This window comes from Muscardinus avellanarius (assembly GCF_963383645.1).
Source record: "Muscardinus avellanarius genome assembly, chromosome: 10".
NCBI lineage: Eukaryota > Metazoa > Chordata > Mammalia > Rodentia > Gliridae > Muscardinus > Muscardinus avellanarius.
Genome location: NC_137796.1, coordinates 105010409 through 105032378, shown reverse-complemented (window position 1 = coordinate 105032378; position 21970 = coordinate 105010409). Strand labels below are relative to the sequence as shown.

At 46.3% G+C, this 21970-nt stretch overlaps 1 protein-coding gene across 1 annotated transcript in view; it reads right to left on the bottom strand.

Annotated features, from left to right (window-relative positions):
• The window catches only part of GRIN2A (glutamate ionotropic receptor NMDA type subunit 2A), a gene marked incomplete at both ends in the record, with an annotated part of 411861 nt that overhangs the window by 166226 nt on the left and 223665 nt on the right, over nt 1-21970 (bottom strand). Inside the window, one exon of the mRNA XM_080704218.1 lies at nt 6709-7301. Within this exon, the coding sequence (XP_080560344.1) occupies nt 6709-7301 (593 nt within the window). The remainder of the gene's footprint in view (nt 1-6708; nt 7302-21970) is intronic.

Sequence of the window (21970 nt, the reverse complement as noted above, 5' to 3'; positions counted from 1 at the left end):
ATCACTTACAATTTTGCTACTGCTTCTTCTTCAGGCAGAAGTGGACTTCATCAATCAAGAGGTTAATGCAAAGCACAGAGGTGGTCAAACGGTATCATCAATTAAGCCAAATAATGCCTTTTAGGTACCCACCCACGACCCCGCCAGGAGAAAGCCCTTCCCCACTTGTCTGTGCTGTAGATATACGTGATCACTTCTGTCTGACTCTGAATGAAGAAACTTCTCCCTGCCCTACTCCCACCACTAAAATGGGATTCATGGGACATAAGTTATAATTTAGTGGTTAAAAAACAAAAGCAAAATACACATCCATTTCTCTCTCTCCTCCTCTAGAGATAGCGTGGGGTATAGATGGTCAAAACTGAAGTGACGATGACGATGATGGTAAAGTGGTGCTAATGGCTTAGCAGTTACTGGTGAAATGCCTACTATGCGCCAGGCCCCATGCTTACCATTCTATGTACTTTGATTTAATTCTGCTACCATTAAAAGATGGCACATGCGCTCTCTCTCTCTCTCTCTCTCCCCCTCTGTCACACACACACACAGTCACACTCACACACTCACTCTTTAGTGTGTTCAGAGTGGTTACTTAGTACCTCACACGGGGCAAGTATGCTGTGAACTCGGGCCGGCCTGTCCTACCACAAGGCTATGAGCTGTACTTCACGCCACACTGCCCCTCTTCCCGGCCACATTCCTTCCAAGGTAACCTTCTGTCAAGAGGGTTTAGGTCTGAGAAACATCTACGTTCTCCCTTCTACAAATTCTTTCTCAACAAGTATAAAATGTGTCCTCTGTGATGTGGAAGAGGAGCCCTGCATGCATGCATGTATACATGCACAAAAACACATGTGTGCATGCTCACATGCATGCATGGGCACGCACATAAATGCATGTATGCTTGTGTACCCACAACCACACATGTACACACATGCCACCCATAGCTCATACTTAATGTTTTGAATCCCATAAAACCACAGTCCTACAATGGGACGCATAGTCCATCAAGGTCCACAGGTATGAACCAAGAGACAACATGGTGTTAATGGCTAGAGATACAAGCTCTAGTGGAAAGAATTAAAGGCACCCAAAACAAGCCTGGAAGATGTTCAGGGCATTGAGTTCCCTGTGTCCTGCTCCTCCTCCCGAGACTCGCACACACTGTAAGAATACTTTTTCTTCCTCTGATTATACCTCTGCCCTGGTTAGCTAGCTCCTCAACCAGATGTTCCACTGCCCCCGCAGCCTGGAGAAGAGAAGAGACAAATGCCAGCCCTGATTGGCTCAGTGTTTATGTGGAGGCCTTTCTTGACTGTGCACCTCGAGGTCACGGGCAGTAGCGTTCTGCAGGTGCTAAACTTTCTGTTTGTATGTGTAGCATGATCAAATATTTGTGGGTTGTGGCCGCAGATAGGCTTAATTCACTCCCAATTTTACATCTGCAAGTTTCATCAGTACAGGTTGAGTACCCCTTCTCTGAAATGCTTGGAACCAAAGGTATTCCAGATTTCAGATCTTTGTACAATTTGGGAAAATGTTTATAGACATAATGAGATATCTTGGGAATGGGACCCATGTCTGAACGTGGAATTCCTTTGGTCTGAGGGTAATTTTATACAATCTTTATAGAGTGTGTCTGCATTTTGACTGCGGGAGGAGGTCAGGTGTGGAATTTTCCACTTGTGACACGCTGTCAACATTCAAAAGAGGTCTGGATTCCGGAGCATCTTGAATTTCGTATTTTCAGACAAGGGATAATCAACCGGCACCAGTAACCATTTATAGCCTGTTTTTCTGTGTGCCATGCGCTGGTCTAAAGTGACCCTTGTCTTATCCCTGTATTACACCTTAGGGGGTGCACTTGGAGGAATTGAGAGATTCATCCAAAGACTTAGATCTGAAAATACGTAAGTCAGAAACCGGAACCCGGGCAGCTCGGTGCCGTTACTCTCGATGGTGAAGCCATGCTGCCTCCCAGGGGCATCGGCTGGGTCCACTGCTGAACACCAGAGCTCCTCAGGGCGGAGCTGGATGGACAGCCTCAGTTCTGCACCAGCAAGCAGGTCATGGCTTACCTCCACGGTCCTGGGGGTGGATGAGTTCTGTGCGTGGTGAAGGGACAGATGTTTAATAACTTCACAGTTGCAAGGAGGAGGTTACATAACATGGCTGAGCTATTTTTGAACTTTGGAAAATGCTGACTATACTTTTCAAAGTGTCTCCTGCAAAACCAGGAATACTAAACATAAAGAAAAATTTCCCCCTTTCCCCTACATTTGTTTTTTTTTTTCTCTTTTCTGACATCAGTCCATGGTAAGATTAGGAGGAACACTCCATCACTGCTCAGCAGCCCCTTGTACTACGCCCAGCAGCAGGGGTAATGAATAAGGCATTGCCACCACATCCTAGCTGCACCGGCTCCACGCAGTTATAACTAATGTCCTTGAGGGCCACCAAACGCATGTGTACCTAGCCCCAAGGTGTCATTCTCAACAAGTCGAGGCTGGACCCCTGATGCCCTCGTCGTTCATAGGAGAGCATCAGGTGCTAACTCCTCTGAACCTCCTCCAAAGCTATTTGCATCCTCTGGTCTACAGTGGGAAAGTAATGAGAGCTGGTTGTTTGCCAAATGCTTTGCAAAGTGAGACCTTTATTTAATCCAGCTGAAAATGTAATTTTTTAAAGTTTGAAATGAGGAACGCCTGACTGAAGAGTCCTGGGATCCCGCTCAGCCAACTCGCGGAGCCAACTTGAGCTGCAGACACCTGTTCTCTGCTGTCGGCTGCCCAGAGTGAAATCACCTTCCTGTCACAACCCAAAGGTGCAGCTAAGGGGCCGACTGCAGAGAATACAAAACGCTGAGGTGAGTACACTCAAAATACCTTATCTTCATAGAGCTAGTGTGAAAACACGAGATTGAGATAAAAGAAATTTTGATATATTGGATACCGCTAGTGTTCATCAAAAGAGAACTATGGGTTGGGTATAGGGTGGCACGTGCTTCTTTATCTACAGAACAAACACATGCCTACGGGTTTAGATGTGTGCCAAATTTATGACAGTATGTTTCCCCCCACCCATGAGAAGGGGAGAAAAGAAGGGCCAAGGAGAGACGCAATCAGGACAGGACGTCTACATTGTTATTAAGGCTGTATTTCTTTTAAAATGTTGGGGAAATGTGAAATGTCAACCTTTATTCTCCGTGGTGAATATTAAGTGAGCTATTTTATCAGGTTCTATACTACTCTCTTTTTCGGTTTAAATAAAAAAAGGAATTCTTGTCACCTGAGTTTGTCTTTAAACAAATTTCTCCTATCCTCATCAAACTACCTTTGTCTTTGAAAATAGAAACTCCCTCCCTCCCTTCTTTCCTTCTTTCTTGTACTGGATGCTGAGCCCAGAGGCATTCTACCTCTGATCTACACTCCCAACCCTGTTTGTTTTTTTTATTTATTTATTTATTTAGAAACAGAATCTCATGAAGTTACTGAGGGACCTCGCTAAGTTGCTAAGGCTGGCCTCAAAGCTGCTGTTCTCCTGTCTCAGCCTCCCAAGTACTGGGGTTCCAGGTCTACTACATCACCCCCAGCTCAAGGTTATATCTTAACACAGATGTATCCCACAGGCTAGCAGAGGGTCTTCTGGGGGCAGGGACTGATGTGTAAATGATTTTAAAAAGTCATGTCATGTTCTTAACATTTTGAACAGTTTTCACTGGACTTTCTCCAGCTCCCAATCAAGGGCAGCCTGTCAGGGTTCTACTATTTCCTGGGGTCTGAGTCAAAGAACTTGCTTTTCTTTGAGGGGATTGTCAAGGAGAGATTGCTTGAGTGATCGACCAAGCTCACACCCTGGGTAAGCACCACCAGTCCTCCACAGATGGAGAGATGTCACTGAACACCAAGCGATGGCCAGCGACCTGCCACCTGTGATACATGGCTTCTCTGGGGCTGAATTGGCATTCACAAAACTGCTGCATTCAGGGTATAACTCCTGGAAAGAGCATAACAGCCTTTCCCAGCAGCAGGATTTATCTTTTTCTTAAAGAATGAAATCCGAGGTGGTCCCTGGAAAGGGCTCTGAATGACTCGCCAATTACCCTTCTCAAGTTTCTTGGCCTATATATCTACAGTATATATAAATGTAATATATATATTGCATTTCAATTGCCCTACAATTGAGTTGTGTTTCTATCAAAATTATACATCCCTGAACATTCCAGCTGCAGGGCACGTCTTATTAAGAGGAGTGTGAGTTCATTAGTCCAACCCTGTCTCATCCTGGCTTCTCTAAGTTCCTTCCTAATATTTGGACAATTATGTAGAATGCCCAAAGTAGTAGTGTAGAAGCAGGACCATTCGAGAGGGGAAAGAAGGGAATGGGAAATGTCAAAGGAGCAGGACGTCTAAGTTCAAGAGTTCCTTTTTCAGTTGTATGTGAATTGTGAATTATACTGTGTCTCTCCTCTCCTCTCTTCTCTCTTCTCTCTCTCTCTCTCTCTCTCTCTCTCTCTCTCTCTCTCTCTCTCTAACACACACACACACACACACACACACACACACACACACACACACTCTTTAAGCCTCTGTTCATAGGTAACATCTCAAGTGAGGCATATTCAAACCTCTAGAGCCTTCTAGAGACATTTTAGAATGACTGCAGGCAATCGACCAACATGGTCTGCTGATGGTAATTTCTGATCACTCAAACCTTCATTTATCACTCTGAAAGCTTTAGAGTAATTATCCAGAAGTACTCAGCAGCACTTCTCGTACATCTCTTTCTTTAATACTCATGGCAACTCCCAGACCACTGGTTCACAAAGGGTGGTCCTTGTAGCAGTGATGTCAACACCGATGAGGAATTTGCTAGAAGTGGAATTTTTTGGAGATCACCCCAGATCTACAACTATATTAGAAACTGAACATGGGGCCCTGCAATCTGTGTTTTAACAAGCCCTCCCAGAGATGCTGATGCTTGCCAAAGTTTGAGAATGAACCACCTGAAAGTCGGGACTATTACCATCACTTTGCAATAAGCACCTGAGGGTCAGACAGGAATAACTGTTTGGTTTCATAGAAAGTGACTGAGACAGGATTTGAACCGAGACAAATCTAACTTCAGAGCCCAGTCCTTACAGACTGAGCCATACTGTTCATTACCTGAGAAATAAAGCAGGGATTGAATCAGCAAACATCAGGCAAAAACATGCAAAATGGGTGAGTCTGAGTAGTACTCTGAATCTCAATAGCTGATCCACAATGAAAGGCCACAGAAAAACAAGAGCACTTCCCAGAGATGTAAAATTTAACCCCAAGGCCCACCGGGAATGGAGTAGTTAAATAAATGATGATGACATATGATTCAGATTTCAGAGTGATGCTTGCCAAGATTTCCAATGACCTACAAAAAAAAAAAACTGAGAATATGAGAATATAAGAAGAGAAGAAATTCAGACATCGAGTCAGAGACCGCGAACATAGGTGCGGGCAGTTCTCCCAAAGCCTGGCACATGGCTGCGGCTGTGGGGAGCAGGGTGAGCTCACAAACTGAGGGTGTGAATGTAAATTGGTGCAGTGGCTTTGTAGCAGAATGTGGCGACAGATACTTAAATTTAAAAATGCACATGTCTTATGACCCCAAAATCCCACTTCTTAGAATCAACCCTAGAAAAACAATGGCATATGTGCTTGAGGAGACACGCATGAGGGTCATCATTGCTGTTTGGCTTCTACTGGAAAAAAAATCTAAATAAAAAATAACCTAAATTTCTAACATTGTACAGACTGAAAAATAAATCATGATGCATGATATGCCCATGTTTAAGAATATGACATACATGTTACAAAGACGCTAGATACACTTGAGATATAGATATGCTATATATACATATTGTATATGTATATAGTGTTATAGATAGACAAATATATGGATAGGTCAAATGGGGGGTTCAAAATATATATATATATATATATATGTAAAAAATCTACATATATATAATTTTTTTGCAGTACTGGGGATGGAACTCAGGGCATTCTACTTCCAAGCTATACCCCCAACCCTATTTTTTAGTCATCATTTTGAAATAGGGTCTCACTGAGTTGCAAAGGGCTTCACTAAGTATATGAGGCTGGCTGCGAACCCAGATCCTCCTGTCTAACCCTCCCAAATGCTGGGATTACAAGCGTGCAACACCACACTCGGCTCCAAAATATATTTTTGAAATTAAAACAAGTAAGTTGTAGGCAGGTGTGGTGGCTCTTGCCTGTAATCCCAGTACTTGAAAAACTGAGATAGCATGATCTCAGGTTGAAGAAGAGCCTCGGCAACTTAGCAAAACCCTCAGTAACATAGAGAAATCATGTTTCAACATTTAAAAATAATTGAAGGTCTAGGGGTGTAGTGTGGAGATAGGACATGCCTGGGTTTCATTTCTAATAACACACACACACACACACACACACACACACACACATACACACAGTTGCATAAAACAATTAAATGATGATGATGATGCTTATCTTAAAAGCAAACTGAAAAGAGAAGGGAAGAAAAAGGGAAAGGCGAGAATATCAAACAAAATAAAAATCCTGTAAGTACGACAAAACATCTATTTTCCGTGTAAATAAAGAACCAAAACAAACTGTTATAACAGCAAGCAAACTCTGATCCCACTGGGGAGACAAGCCCGGAGCATTCTCTTACTGGTGCAGAGTGTGCATCGGGGCCTCCGGCTTGTCCGCCTGCCCGTAGCAGCTGGCCTTGGCCTCGGGGATGTAGGAGAACCTCTCCAGCATGGAGGACGCGGCGGTGGTCAGGATGCCGAGCCCGTCCCTCACTCTGGCCTCCAGCGTGTAGTCCCAATCGTCGTAGGAGACTGAGATGAGTCCTGATGGGAATTCTCTGGGGATGAGCTCCGTGTTCCCAGAGACCAAGCTGGGAACGATCCAGAAGAAGTCGTACCCGGTGAGGCCGAGGGAGCGGGCCTCGCTCAGGATGAGGACGGCCTCATCTTTGGAGCAGTAGAGCAGGATGACGGAGGAGTGGATCTTCTTGAGCTGGACCTGCGTCTTGGCGTCCTCGAACGAGGTGTCCAGCGTGATCACGTTCTGCATGTCCCAGCCCACAAAGCTGTTGTCCACGGTGGTCTTGACGAAGCTGATGAATTCCCTGTAGCCAGGGAAGATGGTGGTCACCAGGGAGAAGACGTGCCAGTCATAGTCCTGCATGATCTTCAGCATGACCGTGGCTTGCTGCTGGATGGACGCTCCAAATTGGAAGAAGGTGGACGTCGGATCCTGCCAACAAGTGGAGAGAAAGTAGAATGGAAATTGAGGCAGAAGCTGGTGTATATACAACCATCAGTCTTAGAAATCAGGGAAAATAAAGCACACACCTATTCAACCCAAAGCACTTATCCTACGCCAGGCTGGCCTGACACAACAACGCCAACGAGGCAGAAGCTGTGCCTCTGTGTGACTGCAAAGCCGGACTTGACTCGTGCTGAGCATTCTCAAGGGGTCCTCATCACGTGACAGCATATTTTAATTTTTGCATCCTGTATTTTTTATTGCCCCCAAAATATGATGTATGGGGATTCCAGTGTGTGTGTGTGTGTGTGTGTGTGTGTGTGTGTGTGTGTGTGTGAATGGTGGATGGTTCCATTCATGTCTCTCAAAACAATACTTTGTAGCTGTGCATGTCAATTCCTTCCACAAGTCTATATCGCTTTCCCTATAGATGTTCGCTGCAAATTTTATTTGATTGGGCCAAAAGCTAGAGTTCTTGGAAATACCGCTCTTTGCTGAGATGCCTGGGTATGAGTGCAATGTGGCCTGAAGGCAGAGAGAAGAAATGGGAATGAATAAAAGCCTTCTGGGCTCCTTCCAACATTTCAGTTCTATGAATTTTCCTTAATTAAATCAATTAAAATGGGTAACACATTTAAAGACTTTGGATAATTATTTTTCCCTACAGTAGCTTTTGGAGAAATTCAATACACTTGCATTGATTAATCACTTTAAAGCATGTCTCGAAGCTCCCATGTCTGGGAGCTCCTTAAGGGCACAGTGTCTGTTGTCCTTGTCTCTGTGTGACCAGGACCTGGCAGAGGGCTGGGCCCATGACACATTGACAAGAGAAGGACCAGGGAACGCAGGAGTGAGAGAGTGTGTGTGAAGCCTGAGAAGAAAGTCCTGGGTCAGAATCGAACATGAAAGGGGAGAATTCAGCATCTGGGACAGTGTATTGGTTCTTCACTGTCATATCCCAAACTAAATCAAACAAAAAATTCAACATCATCACTTATATCTACCTACCCTGAGAAACCACTTCTCTACCCAAAGCCAAAACCATATTTTACTGTGGCCTTTGTTGATATGGAAGGGATCAGAGAAGACCTAGAAGCCCCAGAAGTTGTCCATGGAACCTCGGGAAATACCAAAAGAATACAGCAACATAAAGAACCCACAGTAGAAGATGGCAGAGAAGTGTTATAAAGGCATTTTCATTCATCAACTTCAGTCAGTCCAAGTGCCTCTTGGGGTGGGATCAACATGTTCCAAAGCTGATTACAAAAGCAACAACTCCCAGAGACCAGCAGAGCTATGTTATCACCAGTAAAGTTTTCCTGGATGGAATATATAGTGTCTCAGTCAATACCTTCACTACTGTAATTCAAAACAACTGACCATGAAACTTAGAAGAAAGAAGATTTATTTGATCACAGGTACTTTGTTTTGTTTTAAAGATTCCAGAGTTCAGTCCATATCAGGCCAGGTCTGCAGAGCTCAAGGCATGGCGGTGGGAGGCAGAGGGAGAGAGCAAGGGCTCTGCTCTTTCATTATGGAGGCCAGTGTGAGATAACAAGCAAGGAGAGAGATTTCCCAATGGGACACACACAGAAGGCACAATTGGAACCCAACCAAAAAAGTCTTTGGGACAACCCAAAGGCACACACTTCCTTGGGATAATTGTGCTGGAGGAGCAGTGAAAGTCATGCATGGCAGGTGTGGATAAAGTCTGGGGTCCTCCAAGACCATCCCCACCCCACATATGATGAGCTGGACACTGGGACACTGCCAGTGTGTCCATGAGATAGGTGTGTCATGCATGGAGCAGAGCTGTAAGCAAGTGTGTATCGGGCTCACTCTCTACCTACGGAGCAAGGCGTAGATGTATTGCAAGTTTCATGAAATAGAAAGATCATCCCCGGTACAGAAGTCCATTAGCCCAGAGCCAGCTTGAGACGAGCCACCTGGGAAAAAGTAGGTGGGAAACCAGCCTGTGCCACTGTCTGTCCTGAAGGGCTCGAGAGCAAGCTGAATGTCTCCTGTGCCCGTCTTTCCTGGGGATGATCACGGCATAGCATTCACTCATTCCAGGCCTTAGTGTCTTAGCTGTTGCCATGGCAATGACTATCACAGGTAGCACACAGAAGCATCCGCCCTATGCATATCATGCTACTGACCACTTTCTGGTGACTGTTTCATCTGATACCCCCTGGCCACTTAACTAAGCTGGCGCTAGTGTTAGGCCCCCCTTTGCGAGTGAAGGAATAGATTTGGAGGTGGAACCCCCTTTCCAGGATCACACTGGTGACTAATCGGTTTGTCTGTCTTTGACATCCCAAGAGTTTCGCTCCTGCACTATATCACTACCAACTGTGGCATGTCCGCATGGAGTTGTAAGAACTGAGTGATTTCCCTGCCTCAAACCATCCGGCACAGCACTCCCTGCATATCGAGTGCTCAGCAAATAGAAGCCATGGTTATATTCCCCGTGAAGCAGGACCCCTTTTGAGTGGAGATTATGCTCTCTGAACCCCCAAGCGCTCTGGACTCAGAGCATCTCAACAACTCCCTTATCCACGGCTGCCTGCTTGAAACCTGGAGAGTATTACTTTCACCACGCTAGCCCTCTGCTCCAAAGTCATCAGTGGCTCCCACAGCCACCACATCAGGTTCAGACCCCCTAGCCTACCCCTTTACGGAAATCTCTAAAATAACGTGGGATTTGTGGCCTCTTGGACCCCAGTTCAAGTTCTGGTTCTCATGTGACTCTGGTAAGCACTTAATGTCTCTGGGTCTGAGTTTCTTCACCTATAAAGTGGGCATACTGACCACCATACCACAAGGTTGCTGTGTAAAGGAGATGCACCGTTACAAATAGGAGACTCATCTCTCCACTCTGACTCCAACTCCTATCCACATCCTCAGCCCTATGGACTGTAAGGACATTGCCAGGCACCTACGGGGACCTTTGGGCTATTTTGGAAGCTAGCATCAGCAGGAGCACTGACATGCCCTGCAAACAGATCCGTGCCTCCTGAGCCCAAAGAGGAGAAGGAAAAGCCTTTTCCTGCCACAATGGATCCATGCTTTGAAAAGAAACCATCATTAATATCCTGCTTGGGCAGCACCCCTTCCATTTCCACTGGCATCTGGACTTTCAGCTTAAAAACAAAACTGTGGAACAAAAGTACTGTGCACCCCTCAATGAGATGGGACTACAGAGGTGTTTGCAAAACGGACCTGCACCAGGGGGTCCCATTCGGCTTCGGTGTTTCCTAAGGTGGTTTCAGGAGGTGATGGAGAATTTGGCCACACTCCCAGGGCCTGGCCCCAGAGGTACCTGATGGCCCCTTCCTTCAAGCTTCCCCTGCCTTGGTGGTGGACACTGTGTCTCTTGCCTTCCTCCCTCCACTGTCGCCTGTACCCAGGGCTCCAACAGATCAGTCCATGACCACCCTGGCACTCAGCTCCCCCAGAATGTGCAGCCAGGGGACAGGAACAGATTTTATACACCCACTGAAGCAAAAGCAGTTCTCTCCCCAGGCTCGCTGCTCTGCAGAAGACAGAACAAACTGTTTCAAACACACAGCGAGGGAGGCAGGGGGTGTGGGATTCTGGGTGTCTGCTCTAGACTCTCTGAGTTTCAGCCCTGCCATCAGTGAGCTCTAGAGCATCAGATCCTGTTCTAGAATGTTCCAGAGCTTGCTGAGTCCCCAGGCTGACACCTGACTCCGTCACTACCAAGGCTGATGACAAATAGAGTCTGATAGCAACTTTCATTTCACTTACTCACTTACATAGGCTGTGCACACAACACCTCTCTGATCCCAGTGACCCAAGAGATAGGACAAGTGGATGACTCCTGGATGCTACATCTCATAAAGACATGGGGAGAGAGGGCCCGTGCTTATCCCGAGCTCCAGGTGGCCCCGCGATAACAACTGCGCGGTTATTGCAAGATGCCTCCAGTGTCCCCTGGCCCACATCAGCAACATTCCTGGCTGCATGTTAAAATCACTTCTTGGAGAGTCATTTGAAAAGTTATCACTGGGTCTGGTGGCACCTGCTTATAATCCCAGTACTTGGGAGACTGAGACGGGAGGATCACGGGTTCAAGGCCAACCTCAGTGACTTGGTGAGGACTTCAACAATTAAATGAGACCTTGTTTCAAAATAAAAAGGGCTGGAGGTGTAGCTCAGAGGTAGAACGCCCCTGGGTTTAATCCCCAGTAACACACACACACACACACACACACACACACACACACACACACACACTACTAATGCTGGTACCCTATGCCATCCCAACTGATATGGGATTTCTGGGGCCTGAACGCCAAAGCTGACATATTTGTTTTGCTCTGTCTCCTCTCCAGGGCAGGATGAGTGCTGTCTGCATGAGTATCCTCAGATTCTAGCACAATGGCTTCCACCTAGCTGGGGCCCCATCATCATATGTGGTGAGTAGATGCACACACAAGGAGCCACCCCCAGCAAGTGTGAACCAGCTGGTCACTGCGGTCACCTCCGCACCTGTTTCCACAGCTACGTCTCCTCCGCCTGACTCACTGGGCACCAACAATAGAGAAGACAATGTAGGCCACCCAGCAAGGGCCAAGACAGAACCCCTGGGATCTGCTTTTTTTTGCTGTAGGCCTGCCCTGGTGATCCCTGATGGATTTTCTGATATTCTCATCGGCTACCAACTTTGAAGTCTATTTCATTTCCATTTCCCTGGGTGGGAGAAAACTTTAAACTATCAAAATTGATGAGCTTGAGGATTCAAGGAAATAGCATCCTCACCATATGTAACTGAATGGTCCTTCTGGACCATCATCCAGCCTCCTCCATCCTCCCTGCGGTCACCCCCTGCTCCTCACCATCCCCATCACGGTCACCACCATATCTAATATGTACCAGGAGCCTGGAGTGGCAGCACATGCCTGTAGTCCCAGTGCTTTGGGAGGCCAACACAGGAGGATCACAGGTTTGAGGACAGCCTCAGCAATGTAGTGAGATACTTGGCAACCTAGCAGGATCCCATTTCAAAACAAAAACATAAAAAGGGCTGGGAATGTAGTACAGAGGTAGAACGCCCTGGGTTCAGTCCCTAGTACCACAAAGGAAAATCATGTACACATATGCATATGTATGTGTATATGTACAAGTATATGCACATGTGTATGTGTGTATGTACTGGGTATTTTCAATGTGTATGACTATGTAGCATATTATTATCTCTGTATTTCAGATTTTTGTATGTGTGTGTGGTACTGGAGATGGAACCCAAGGGCATTCTACCTCTGAGCGACATCTCCAGCCCTATATTTTATTCTTTACTTTGAAACAGGGTCTCACTGAGTTGCAAAGGGCCTCACTAAGTAGCTGAGGTTATCTGAGAACTGCAATTTCCTAGTCTAAGCCTCCAGAATGCTGGGATTACAAGTGTGAGCCACCACGTCCAGCTTTATTTCAGATTTAAACACAGGCTCGGTGAAAGTAAGTTGCCCTAACACAAACAGCTAGTACACGAACAAACTAGGACTCAACATGGGGAAACCTGAACCCAGAATCAGGAGGGTGTGGCTGCCTCCAAACACCGCCTCCAGGTGTGCCAAACAGAACATGTGTGTGATGAATAACCTCCACTCCATCTCTCCTGAGCACCCGACCTGCACAAAAGATCCCCCAGAAATGGGAAAGCAGTGCCAATTGTTTCCCATACAATTGACAATCAGTTGAAAGAAGAGACAGACTGAGAGAGGAAAGCACAACCAAGTACCTACCATATCTTGAAAGCCTACAGCTCCATCGCCCACAAACACGATATCCCGCTCCGACCCCTCCTGCACACAGCCATCTTATGACCTACATTCTATCTCCTGTTTTACACCTAGGGAAAGAATAAAGTGCCCTTCCTGCCTTCTCTATTGCAGTTAACCGCCTGCCGAGCTTAGGGGCCGCAGCTCTGTCTGCATCACCCCACAGGTTCATTTCTGTTTCCCTATCTCATCTGTCCATGTTCAGACGCTTGGCACTTCTCTCACAAACTAAAGAGGGTGCCTTCTGTCTGTAGCTCCTGTCCAGACTCCACTCACCCTGCATGCTGCTGCTACGGGAGCTATCAGCCCAAAGTTCAAATTGCAGCATGGTGTCCCACACTTCAATCTTTTCAGCAGCTCCTACAAACTTCAGAGCAAAACACGCACCAGACTCACCCATCCCTGATGCAAGCGCCCTGCCTGTTGCAGTGCTCTGGAGGGACCAAGTACTCCAGAAGTGTGCGCCAGACTGACTATTGAGGAAGACAGTGAAGCCAAGGGATGTGCCCTTGTCAGGAAGAACAAGCCAACTTGGTGTTCGCCCATCCACCACTTCCCAAGAGCACATCAGCTCTGTCACCCAGAAACACAGGATTGTACCACAAGCAACCTCCATTGGACTATCCTATCATTTGCATTCGAGCTTCTCTTTTACTCCTTTTGGGCCCTGGTCCCTCAGACTAGAGAGGAAGGGACAGGTATTAGATAAGATCATGATAAATAAGAGCCCTACAAATTAGGTTACAGTAAAAAAATAATTTAGCCACCCACGGCTACCACGCCCTCAACCTCATCCTAGCCTGGGCAAGACCTACCAGCTACAGATCACTATTTAAACCCACCAACATGCTTTTAAAATAACCTAACACCAACTTTCCCTGCTTTCTCCTCATTCTCTTTAAATGAGAAGTTTAATCTTGCCCCTTCATTTTTCAGCTTTATTGAGGCATAATTAACAAATAAAAGTTGTATGCATTCAGGGTATACAATATAATGTTTTGATATATGTGTGCATTGTGAAACGACCGCTATAATCAGGCTAATTAACATGTCCATCACCTCCCATAGTTACCTTCTGCCTGTGTGCAATGAAAATATTTAAGGTCTACGCTCTTGGCAAGTCATGAGCGCACAGTACATTATTATTAGCTACAGTCACTATACTGTACATTAGGTCTCCAGACCTTAATTTTCTTATAATTGCAAGTTCATAATTGGAGACCAGTATCCCCTTTTCCCTCCCTTCCTCCCCCGCCAGCCACTGGAAACCAAACTTTTTGCATCCCACATATGAGTAAAATCCATGCAGCATTTGTCTCTCGGTGTCTGGCTTATTATATTGTCTTCCAGGTTTATCTACATTGTTTCTGGCCTATTACATTGTCTTCTGGGTTTATCTATACTGTCACAAATGACAGGATGTTCTTCTTTTGTAAGGTGAATAGTGTTCCCTTGGATATATAAAGTTGCCCTGTGTATCCATGGGCTCCAGATCTACAATTTCAAACAACCATGGACTGCAAATCATTTGTTTAAATTCCATCTGAATATGGGCAAGTGTTTGGGGTCATTATTCCCAAAACAATACAGTGTGGCAGCTATTTACATAGTATTTACATTGTATTAGGTATTACAAGTCATAGAGAGATGATTTAAAGTACTGAGGAAGATGTATGTATATTATATTTGCAAACACTCCACCATTTTATACGACAGCCTTGCGCAATCACAGATTTTGATGTCTGGAGACAGAGGTCCAAGAACCAATTCCTTGCAGACACCAAAAATTGACTGTGTACTACTTTTTCAACATAGTGATTTTATTTATTTCCTTTGGAAATATAACCATAAGTGGGTTGCTGATCACACAAAGAAGGTTAATCTGCAGTTCCTGGTGGCTCTCCAGGGTGGCTGACATGCTCCGATTCAGAGTCAAGGAGAGGAACACCAAGCTTAGCTCAAGGTCTAAGCTCTGGCTTCCCAAATTAAAGAGAAGGGGATGGGTATTCAGTAATATAATTACAAACAAGAGCCCTACAAATTGGGGTGCAGCAAGTAATGGGGCCACCTAGAGTTACCAAGCCCTCAACCACATCCCAGCCCAGGCAGGACCTGCTGGCTACACGTGACTATTTAAATTTTAGCATAAAGTATTAAAGTTGGAGTGTCTTAGTTCTTCTAGCTATATTTCAGAAGCTCGATAATCCTTGAACTGCTGTTCCTCCCACCTACCCTGGTGGGCCTCACCTCTAAAGATGCCAATTTAGTTTATCTGGGACAGAACCCAGAAATTTAATTCTCTGGGTGAGTCTGATTGGCAGCCAGAGTGAAAAATGTGCACCTGTGACCTCAGTGTCCCACCCTACCTGTGCACCAGGCACCTGGGAATCGTGGCTCCATGATCCATGCCAAACCCACTGAACCAGATGCTCCCTCAATGAACCCTGGAGTATGCTGCCGGACAACAAGTCTTCAGTACCACTGAGCTCAACTGCCCTCTTTTCTAGGTCAGAAATCTAAGGTTCAGAACCTTGAATGACATAAATCAGCAGCACAGAACAAATCCTGACACTCTGAGTCCAAATTCGGTGCTCTTTGTTGCAACCTGACATCAACCCAGGTGAAATAGTTTGTACAAAGAGAATCCACAAGGGGAGGAAGAACCCCAGCTTTGCCAATGACATGCCTGGCATCTGCTTCCTATGAGTGAGTTTTTTAACCTCAACCTCTGTTTTGCCATCTGAACAATGGGATAAAGGCAGTACCCATGTGCAAGGGGTGCTGTGCCTGTTTTGAGAGATGCTGCCTGGATCAGGTGGCATGGAGGAGAGACTTGGCTAGGATGAGTTGGTGTGAATTACAGCAGAGGTGACAACCCTGGTTTTCAGGTCCCACATCCAACTTTCAGAGTGCACTTCTCAGTGGCTCTGCTTCCTATTTACTGCTCCCTTCTGGGTTTCCAGCACCTTTGTAATAGCACCGCACCCATCAGGCCTGGATCACATGTGGTTCTCCTACCCAGACTGGGAACTTCTTCTTTGGTACTAGGGATTAAACCCAGGGGCATTCTACCTCCAAGCTATAGTCTTTTGCTTTTGTTGTTGTTGTTTTATTTTGTTATTTTATTTTTTTTGAAACAGGATCTTGCTAAGTTGCTGAAGGCTGGCTTCTAAACTATAATCTTCCTGTCTCAGCCTCTCAAGTACTGGGATTATAGACACATGTCACCACACCTGGCTGAGCCTGGGAACTCGAGGGCAGGGCACCACACCCTTCTGAGGTCTCCTTGGCATTCCATATAGCTCTAGGCCACCTGCTTTGGGGAAGACACTGGCGCCAACATTCTGAGTCTGCGAGGTGCCAGCGAGCAGGAAGGAAATGCAGTGCTTCGTGTATCTGTGCAGAGCTGCCAGATACTCATCTATCGACCGTCTTTCATTCATTCACCACATTTAACAAACTCTGGCTATGTGCCAGGTCTTGTTCCAGGACAGTGAATGGAGAGAACAAGGAAAGGTCCCTGCTTTGACGAACTTGACATTCTTACAGAAGGCGACAGACAAAGGGGAAGGAAATCAGTGCATAGAATAATTTTAGGCAAATCAGATGACACCACAACTCAGAAGTAGGGAGGGAGGAGCCCCGCTTTGAGTGCCTGGTCTGTACATCTGAACAGATCGGGAGACATGGAGGAGGAGTTCAGCTTAGGCATGTGGCGGATGTGGGGAGACCATCCAAGTAGAAAAAGAAGCATATGCCATGGTAGGAAAAGGCGAGTTCCGGGAGCAGAGAGACCAGGAGAGTTGAAGGGAGAATATAAGAGGTGTCAGGACAGGAAGAAGAGGCCATATTACCAGCAAGTGCCCTGCACAGTATAGATGAGTCTACACTAAAGAGTCAGTTAAGCACCTTCAGTGTTTTCTGTACCATTCAGTCAACTGGTCCCACTTTCACTACTGTGACCCGAATTCCCATGTCTTCCAGAGAATTCCTGACTTTCTCCCAGTCCATCCCTCAGAGCTGAGATTTCCCTCTAGCTAGGACTAAAATACCAGAAGAAAGAATAAAGACATGCATGGGAAGACATATCCCCTAGTTCACACTTCAACTAGTCAAGAGCAGCCCAGTATACCGTACATTAATCAGAACCACATGAGGAGACTGCTCCTGGACCCAAGAGTTTTACAAACGCCTCTGATAAATGTACTAGTGGGACAACCACACAAAGATATTGCTTCTGGACCTGGCCCTGCTTTTAGATTGTCAGCGGAGCTAGCTAGAAGAGCTTCCTGCTGAGATGCAAGGGCAAAGCAAAGGCCCAGGCTGGCTCCACCCGGGGCTCTGTCCACCTGCAGGTGAGCATCTAACTCCAGGCTCCCAACAGAGACATTAGCAATTATGGATAGTCTCAATTGCTCTAACATTCTCCCACTAGCATCCTGGCTCCCTCCAAAGACAGAGAGAAATTCTACCTGACCAGAGGCCACTGGGTTGGGTCTCTGAAGATCTGATAAATCCAGGTGTACAGGAATATCTTTATTTTGCCAGTTCCAAGGTGACTCAGGCCCTAGCCTCCTCTGTGCACCCGAAGCCACAATGTCCAGGTCCGTCGTCTCAGGGAAGCACAAGGCTCCCAGAGCCATAGGGTGGTCCTACCACTGAGAATGCATTCTTCTTTGACTGATAGTGGTGAATGTCCACTGGAAAACATTCTTTCTCCTTCCTTGGCCAAGCCAGTGGGCTCAGCCAAACCTCACCGTGTCTAAAATTGATTCAGGAACACAGACATGTCCTAATCCGGTCTGATTAGAGTGACTCCTAGGCTAGGTCTTGTGGGAAAGAAACTAGAAAAAGGCAGTTTCTTTCCCTGTTAGACTTCAACCTAGAGGGGCATTCAATACAGAATATCTGACCACCACACACTGTCCCAGAAAAATAAAACATCAGAGCCAAAGGCTAAGTTGGAAGACAGAGAATGGTCCTCGTGGAGAACCTCATTTGAGCCATGCCTGAAGCCAACCCCCAATTAATGACCTCATTTTGCCTAAGTCAGTTTGGGTCATCTTTTCTGTCACTTACAACCAAAGATTCACAATTGAGAGATGCATTCTCATCTGGTCCAATCGGAGTGACTCTTGGATCAGAAGAATTCTAACTGCAGTGGTTTGCTTCCCTTCACCATCCTTTCTCTCATTTTGTTTAATGCTAGTAATCCTTAAAAAGTTAACATTTTTATTAGTGCACCAAAACTATATATCATAGTATAATTCCATGCGCACAGCACCTGGAGTGTTCCCCCTGGGTCCCACCCCATTCCCTCCTCCTCCCTCCGCACTTGTTAATAAAATGGATGGCAACACCTTCGAACACCACCATAGCATTGTTTGGACTGTTCCCTTTCTCAGCCTTCCCTCGTCCCTGCCCTAACTCCCTCCCCAGGCCTCTTCCTCTGCTCCACAGGTCTCTCCCCAGAGTATTTAAAGTTTCTTATGCTTCTATTCTCTCTAGCTTCCACCTGTGAAAGAAAACATATAACTCTTGGCCTTCGGAGGCTGGCTTATCTCATTTAGCGTGATATTTTCTAGGTCCATCCATCTTACAAAAGATATAATTTTGTTTCTCTTTATGGCTGAGTAGAATCCCACTGTGTGTCCATAGGCCACATTTTCTTTATCCATTTGTCTGTTGATGGACACCTGGGCTGGTTCTATAATTTGGCTCTTGTGAATTGTGCGGATCTAAACATGGCTATGTAAGTATCAAAAAATGAGCAACTGAATTCAACAGACATTCCCCAACCCTTTTCTTGTCCTGGCTCTGCCCCCAGGAGCCTGCCTCTCTCCACACTTCTCACTCCTCCCTGCATAAGCTCGTCCTCCTACCTTGGGTTTTCTACTTTTCTTTGCTTCTTGTCACAGCCCGACAGCCAGGGCTCCCATGATCCAGACCTGGGACACAAGTTGCCGCCAACAATAATGGCCTGTCATTAAGCCATCGCAGTAAGGAAAAAAAGCAAACAGGTCCGGGTGGTTAGACAGTCACCACCGACTGTCTCTCCTGCAGAGGAGCTGCCAATGAGCTGAAGGATGCAGCTTTAGTCTGGGGGGTCTTGGGCTTCCCCATAACTCTTGCTAGGGGTAGAGTAGAAATGTGCACACAGCCCTGAGCGCTCATCTCCAGAGGAAATCACCTCTCCCTTGGTGAGTCTGTTAGGTTCAAGTTGTTAAATACTCAGATGCTGGCGCCAGGAAGACAGAGGGCTCAGGTCTCGATCTGCCTCTTACTGGCCTATGGGTGTTGGGCAAAGCTCCTTACTATCTCTGCAGTATTATTTTCTCATTCTTTAAAATGAAGAGAATTGTACTCCCTATTTTATTTTCTCCAAGTATTACAAACAGGTTTTTATTAATAGGTCTTGAATGGCACATATTGGTGTACCACTAATGTAGTTTCCTATGAAAATAAAACATACAAATTTGTAAAACATGTCTTATAAAATATTTCACATCGTTATGTTTCTTTTTTCATTATTTCACTTATTCATTAATTCATTTATTGTGGTACTAGGGATGGATCCCAGGGGCATTCTACCTCTGAACTACACTTCCCAAACAATTGTTTATTTTTTTAATTTGGAAAGAGGATCTCACTAAGTTGACGCGGCTGGCTTCCAATCTGAGGTCCTCCTGTCTCTGCCTACCAAGTACTGGAATTACAGGTATGTGCCACCTCACCCATCTAAACATGCGTTTCTTTCTCTTCTCTCTCTCTCTCTCTCTCTCTCTCTCTCTCTCTCTCTCTTTTTCTTTCTTTCTTTTTTTTGTAGTATTGGGGATTGAACCTAGGGGCATTCTGCCTCCTAGTTACACCCCCAGCCCTATTTTTTATTCTTTTTATTTTGAAACAGTGTCTCACCAAGTACAGTATAAGTTGTAGAGAGCCTCACTAAGTAGCTGAGGCTCGCCACAAACCAGGATTCCCCCGTCTCAGCCTCCCAAATACAAGCATGTACCACCACGACCAGCTGGCTTGTGTTTCTTTTGATGCACATTCTCTAACTGAAAGTACACCTTAAAAGGCTATTATCATCATCATCATCATCATCATCATCATCACCATCATCACCATCATCACCATTGTCAGTATTATTGGTGGATTTTAATTATACATTATCAGGGAAGGAGGTGGGAAGGAGAAAGGGAAGATCTGATGATGGAAGCTACTCAAATAATCCTTTGTTCACACGTGAAGCTGTCTGCATGGGTGTAAATGTTACCTGTGGGAAAGGGGCCCCGGGGCGGGAGGCATAGGGAAGCAATGGTGCGTGCCATGGGCATGGATTCCCTACTTCACAAGGTCGTTGTGGCTGAGATAATGACGCGCTGCTTATAGCACCGCGCCAAGAGCCACGCTGATGAGCGCTGTGTGTGCCGCTGCCTTTGTAATCATGGAAGAATCGACTACAACAACAGCAACACAAAACAACCAAACGTGCCCCCCCCAGCAGGGCACTAAGCAAACACTAACAGCTGCCCCAGGCTCTTTCCAGGGTTTCCTGAATGTCACATCTGGAATGGCAGCGTCGCAAAGCAGGCCTCATCATGGATCAAGTCCCCATGTTGCAGCTGAAACTCCTGCATCCCAAGAACCCCTCCTGTGCCGGGCAGCGAGACGGTCTGCCAGCCACGAGCTTCCCGTGTGTCGAATGCTCGCCCTAACCTTCTGGGAAGGTGCTTCTATTCCCATTTCACAGGCAAGGAGATTGAGGCTTAGGCAGAGATGCTTCTCTAACTTCTATGAGCCTGGGAATCAACGGGGGACCTCGTTAAACTACAGACTAAGCAGGTAGAGGCGGGGGGATGGCTAAGCAGCTCCCAAGCCACACTGATGCTTCTGGTACATGGACCAAGCTTTGAGCCTCAAAGTTGTAGAGTTCCATCACCAGCCGCATCTGTCAGCATGGAGGTTTGGTTCTAGAGGTCTGACTCTACAGCATCCTCTGCTATGGCACACGGCGACCTCTGTCTCTGCATGGGAGGAGCTGGGTGTGACGCAGACCGTGTCTGCTGCCTGACATCCTCACTGCCGTGTTTCCATCAGGCCTCCCGGCAGAGACAGCCACTTGTCACAGCCTGTCAGTCTTCATTGTTGGCTCAACCAGAAAGCACCTTTGGGGAGAGGCTGTGACTCAGAGCTTACTGTGTGGGAGGAAAGGAAGAGGGGTGACCCTGGGGTGAACCTCCCCATTACTGGGAGAGAACTGGAGCCACCCAGGGGTGCAAGTAACACGGAAAGGTGTGAACTATCAGCTGGGAACCACGGCCGCCGCCGTGTGAGGAACAAGCCCCCGGTGAACACATCTGCCTCCGCACTTTCTGGTTTCAACTATAAAATGAACCTAATGGTTCTCTGGTTACCCGGAGGGTTTCTGGGGTCTCGGTGACATGGTGCTGAGCCAGAACTCCTGGGATTGCTAAGTGGGGGCCAATGTAGAAACTCACTGGGTAAATGACAAGAGGCCACCACCTCCTCGCTCCTCTACGCCTCCACGGTGCTCCCAGAATACACTGTCCAAGCCTCTGTGGTTGATCTCATTGCCAGGTATTTTAAGGGTCTATTTAAATATCTGTCTCTATGCAACCAGATTAATGCCAATTCATCTCCGCAGCAACAATACCCAACCCAGCTCTGGTATGTGGTCGAGTTTACAACATATCTGTTCAAGGTATAAGTGTGTGTGTGTGTGTGTGTGTGTGTGTGTGTGTGTGTAAGGATGAATAGATAGATAGATGATAGATAGATGATAGATAGATAGATAGATAGATGCAAGGATAGATATAGGGGTGGAGAGAT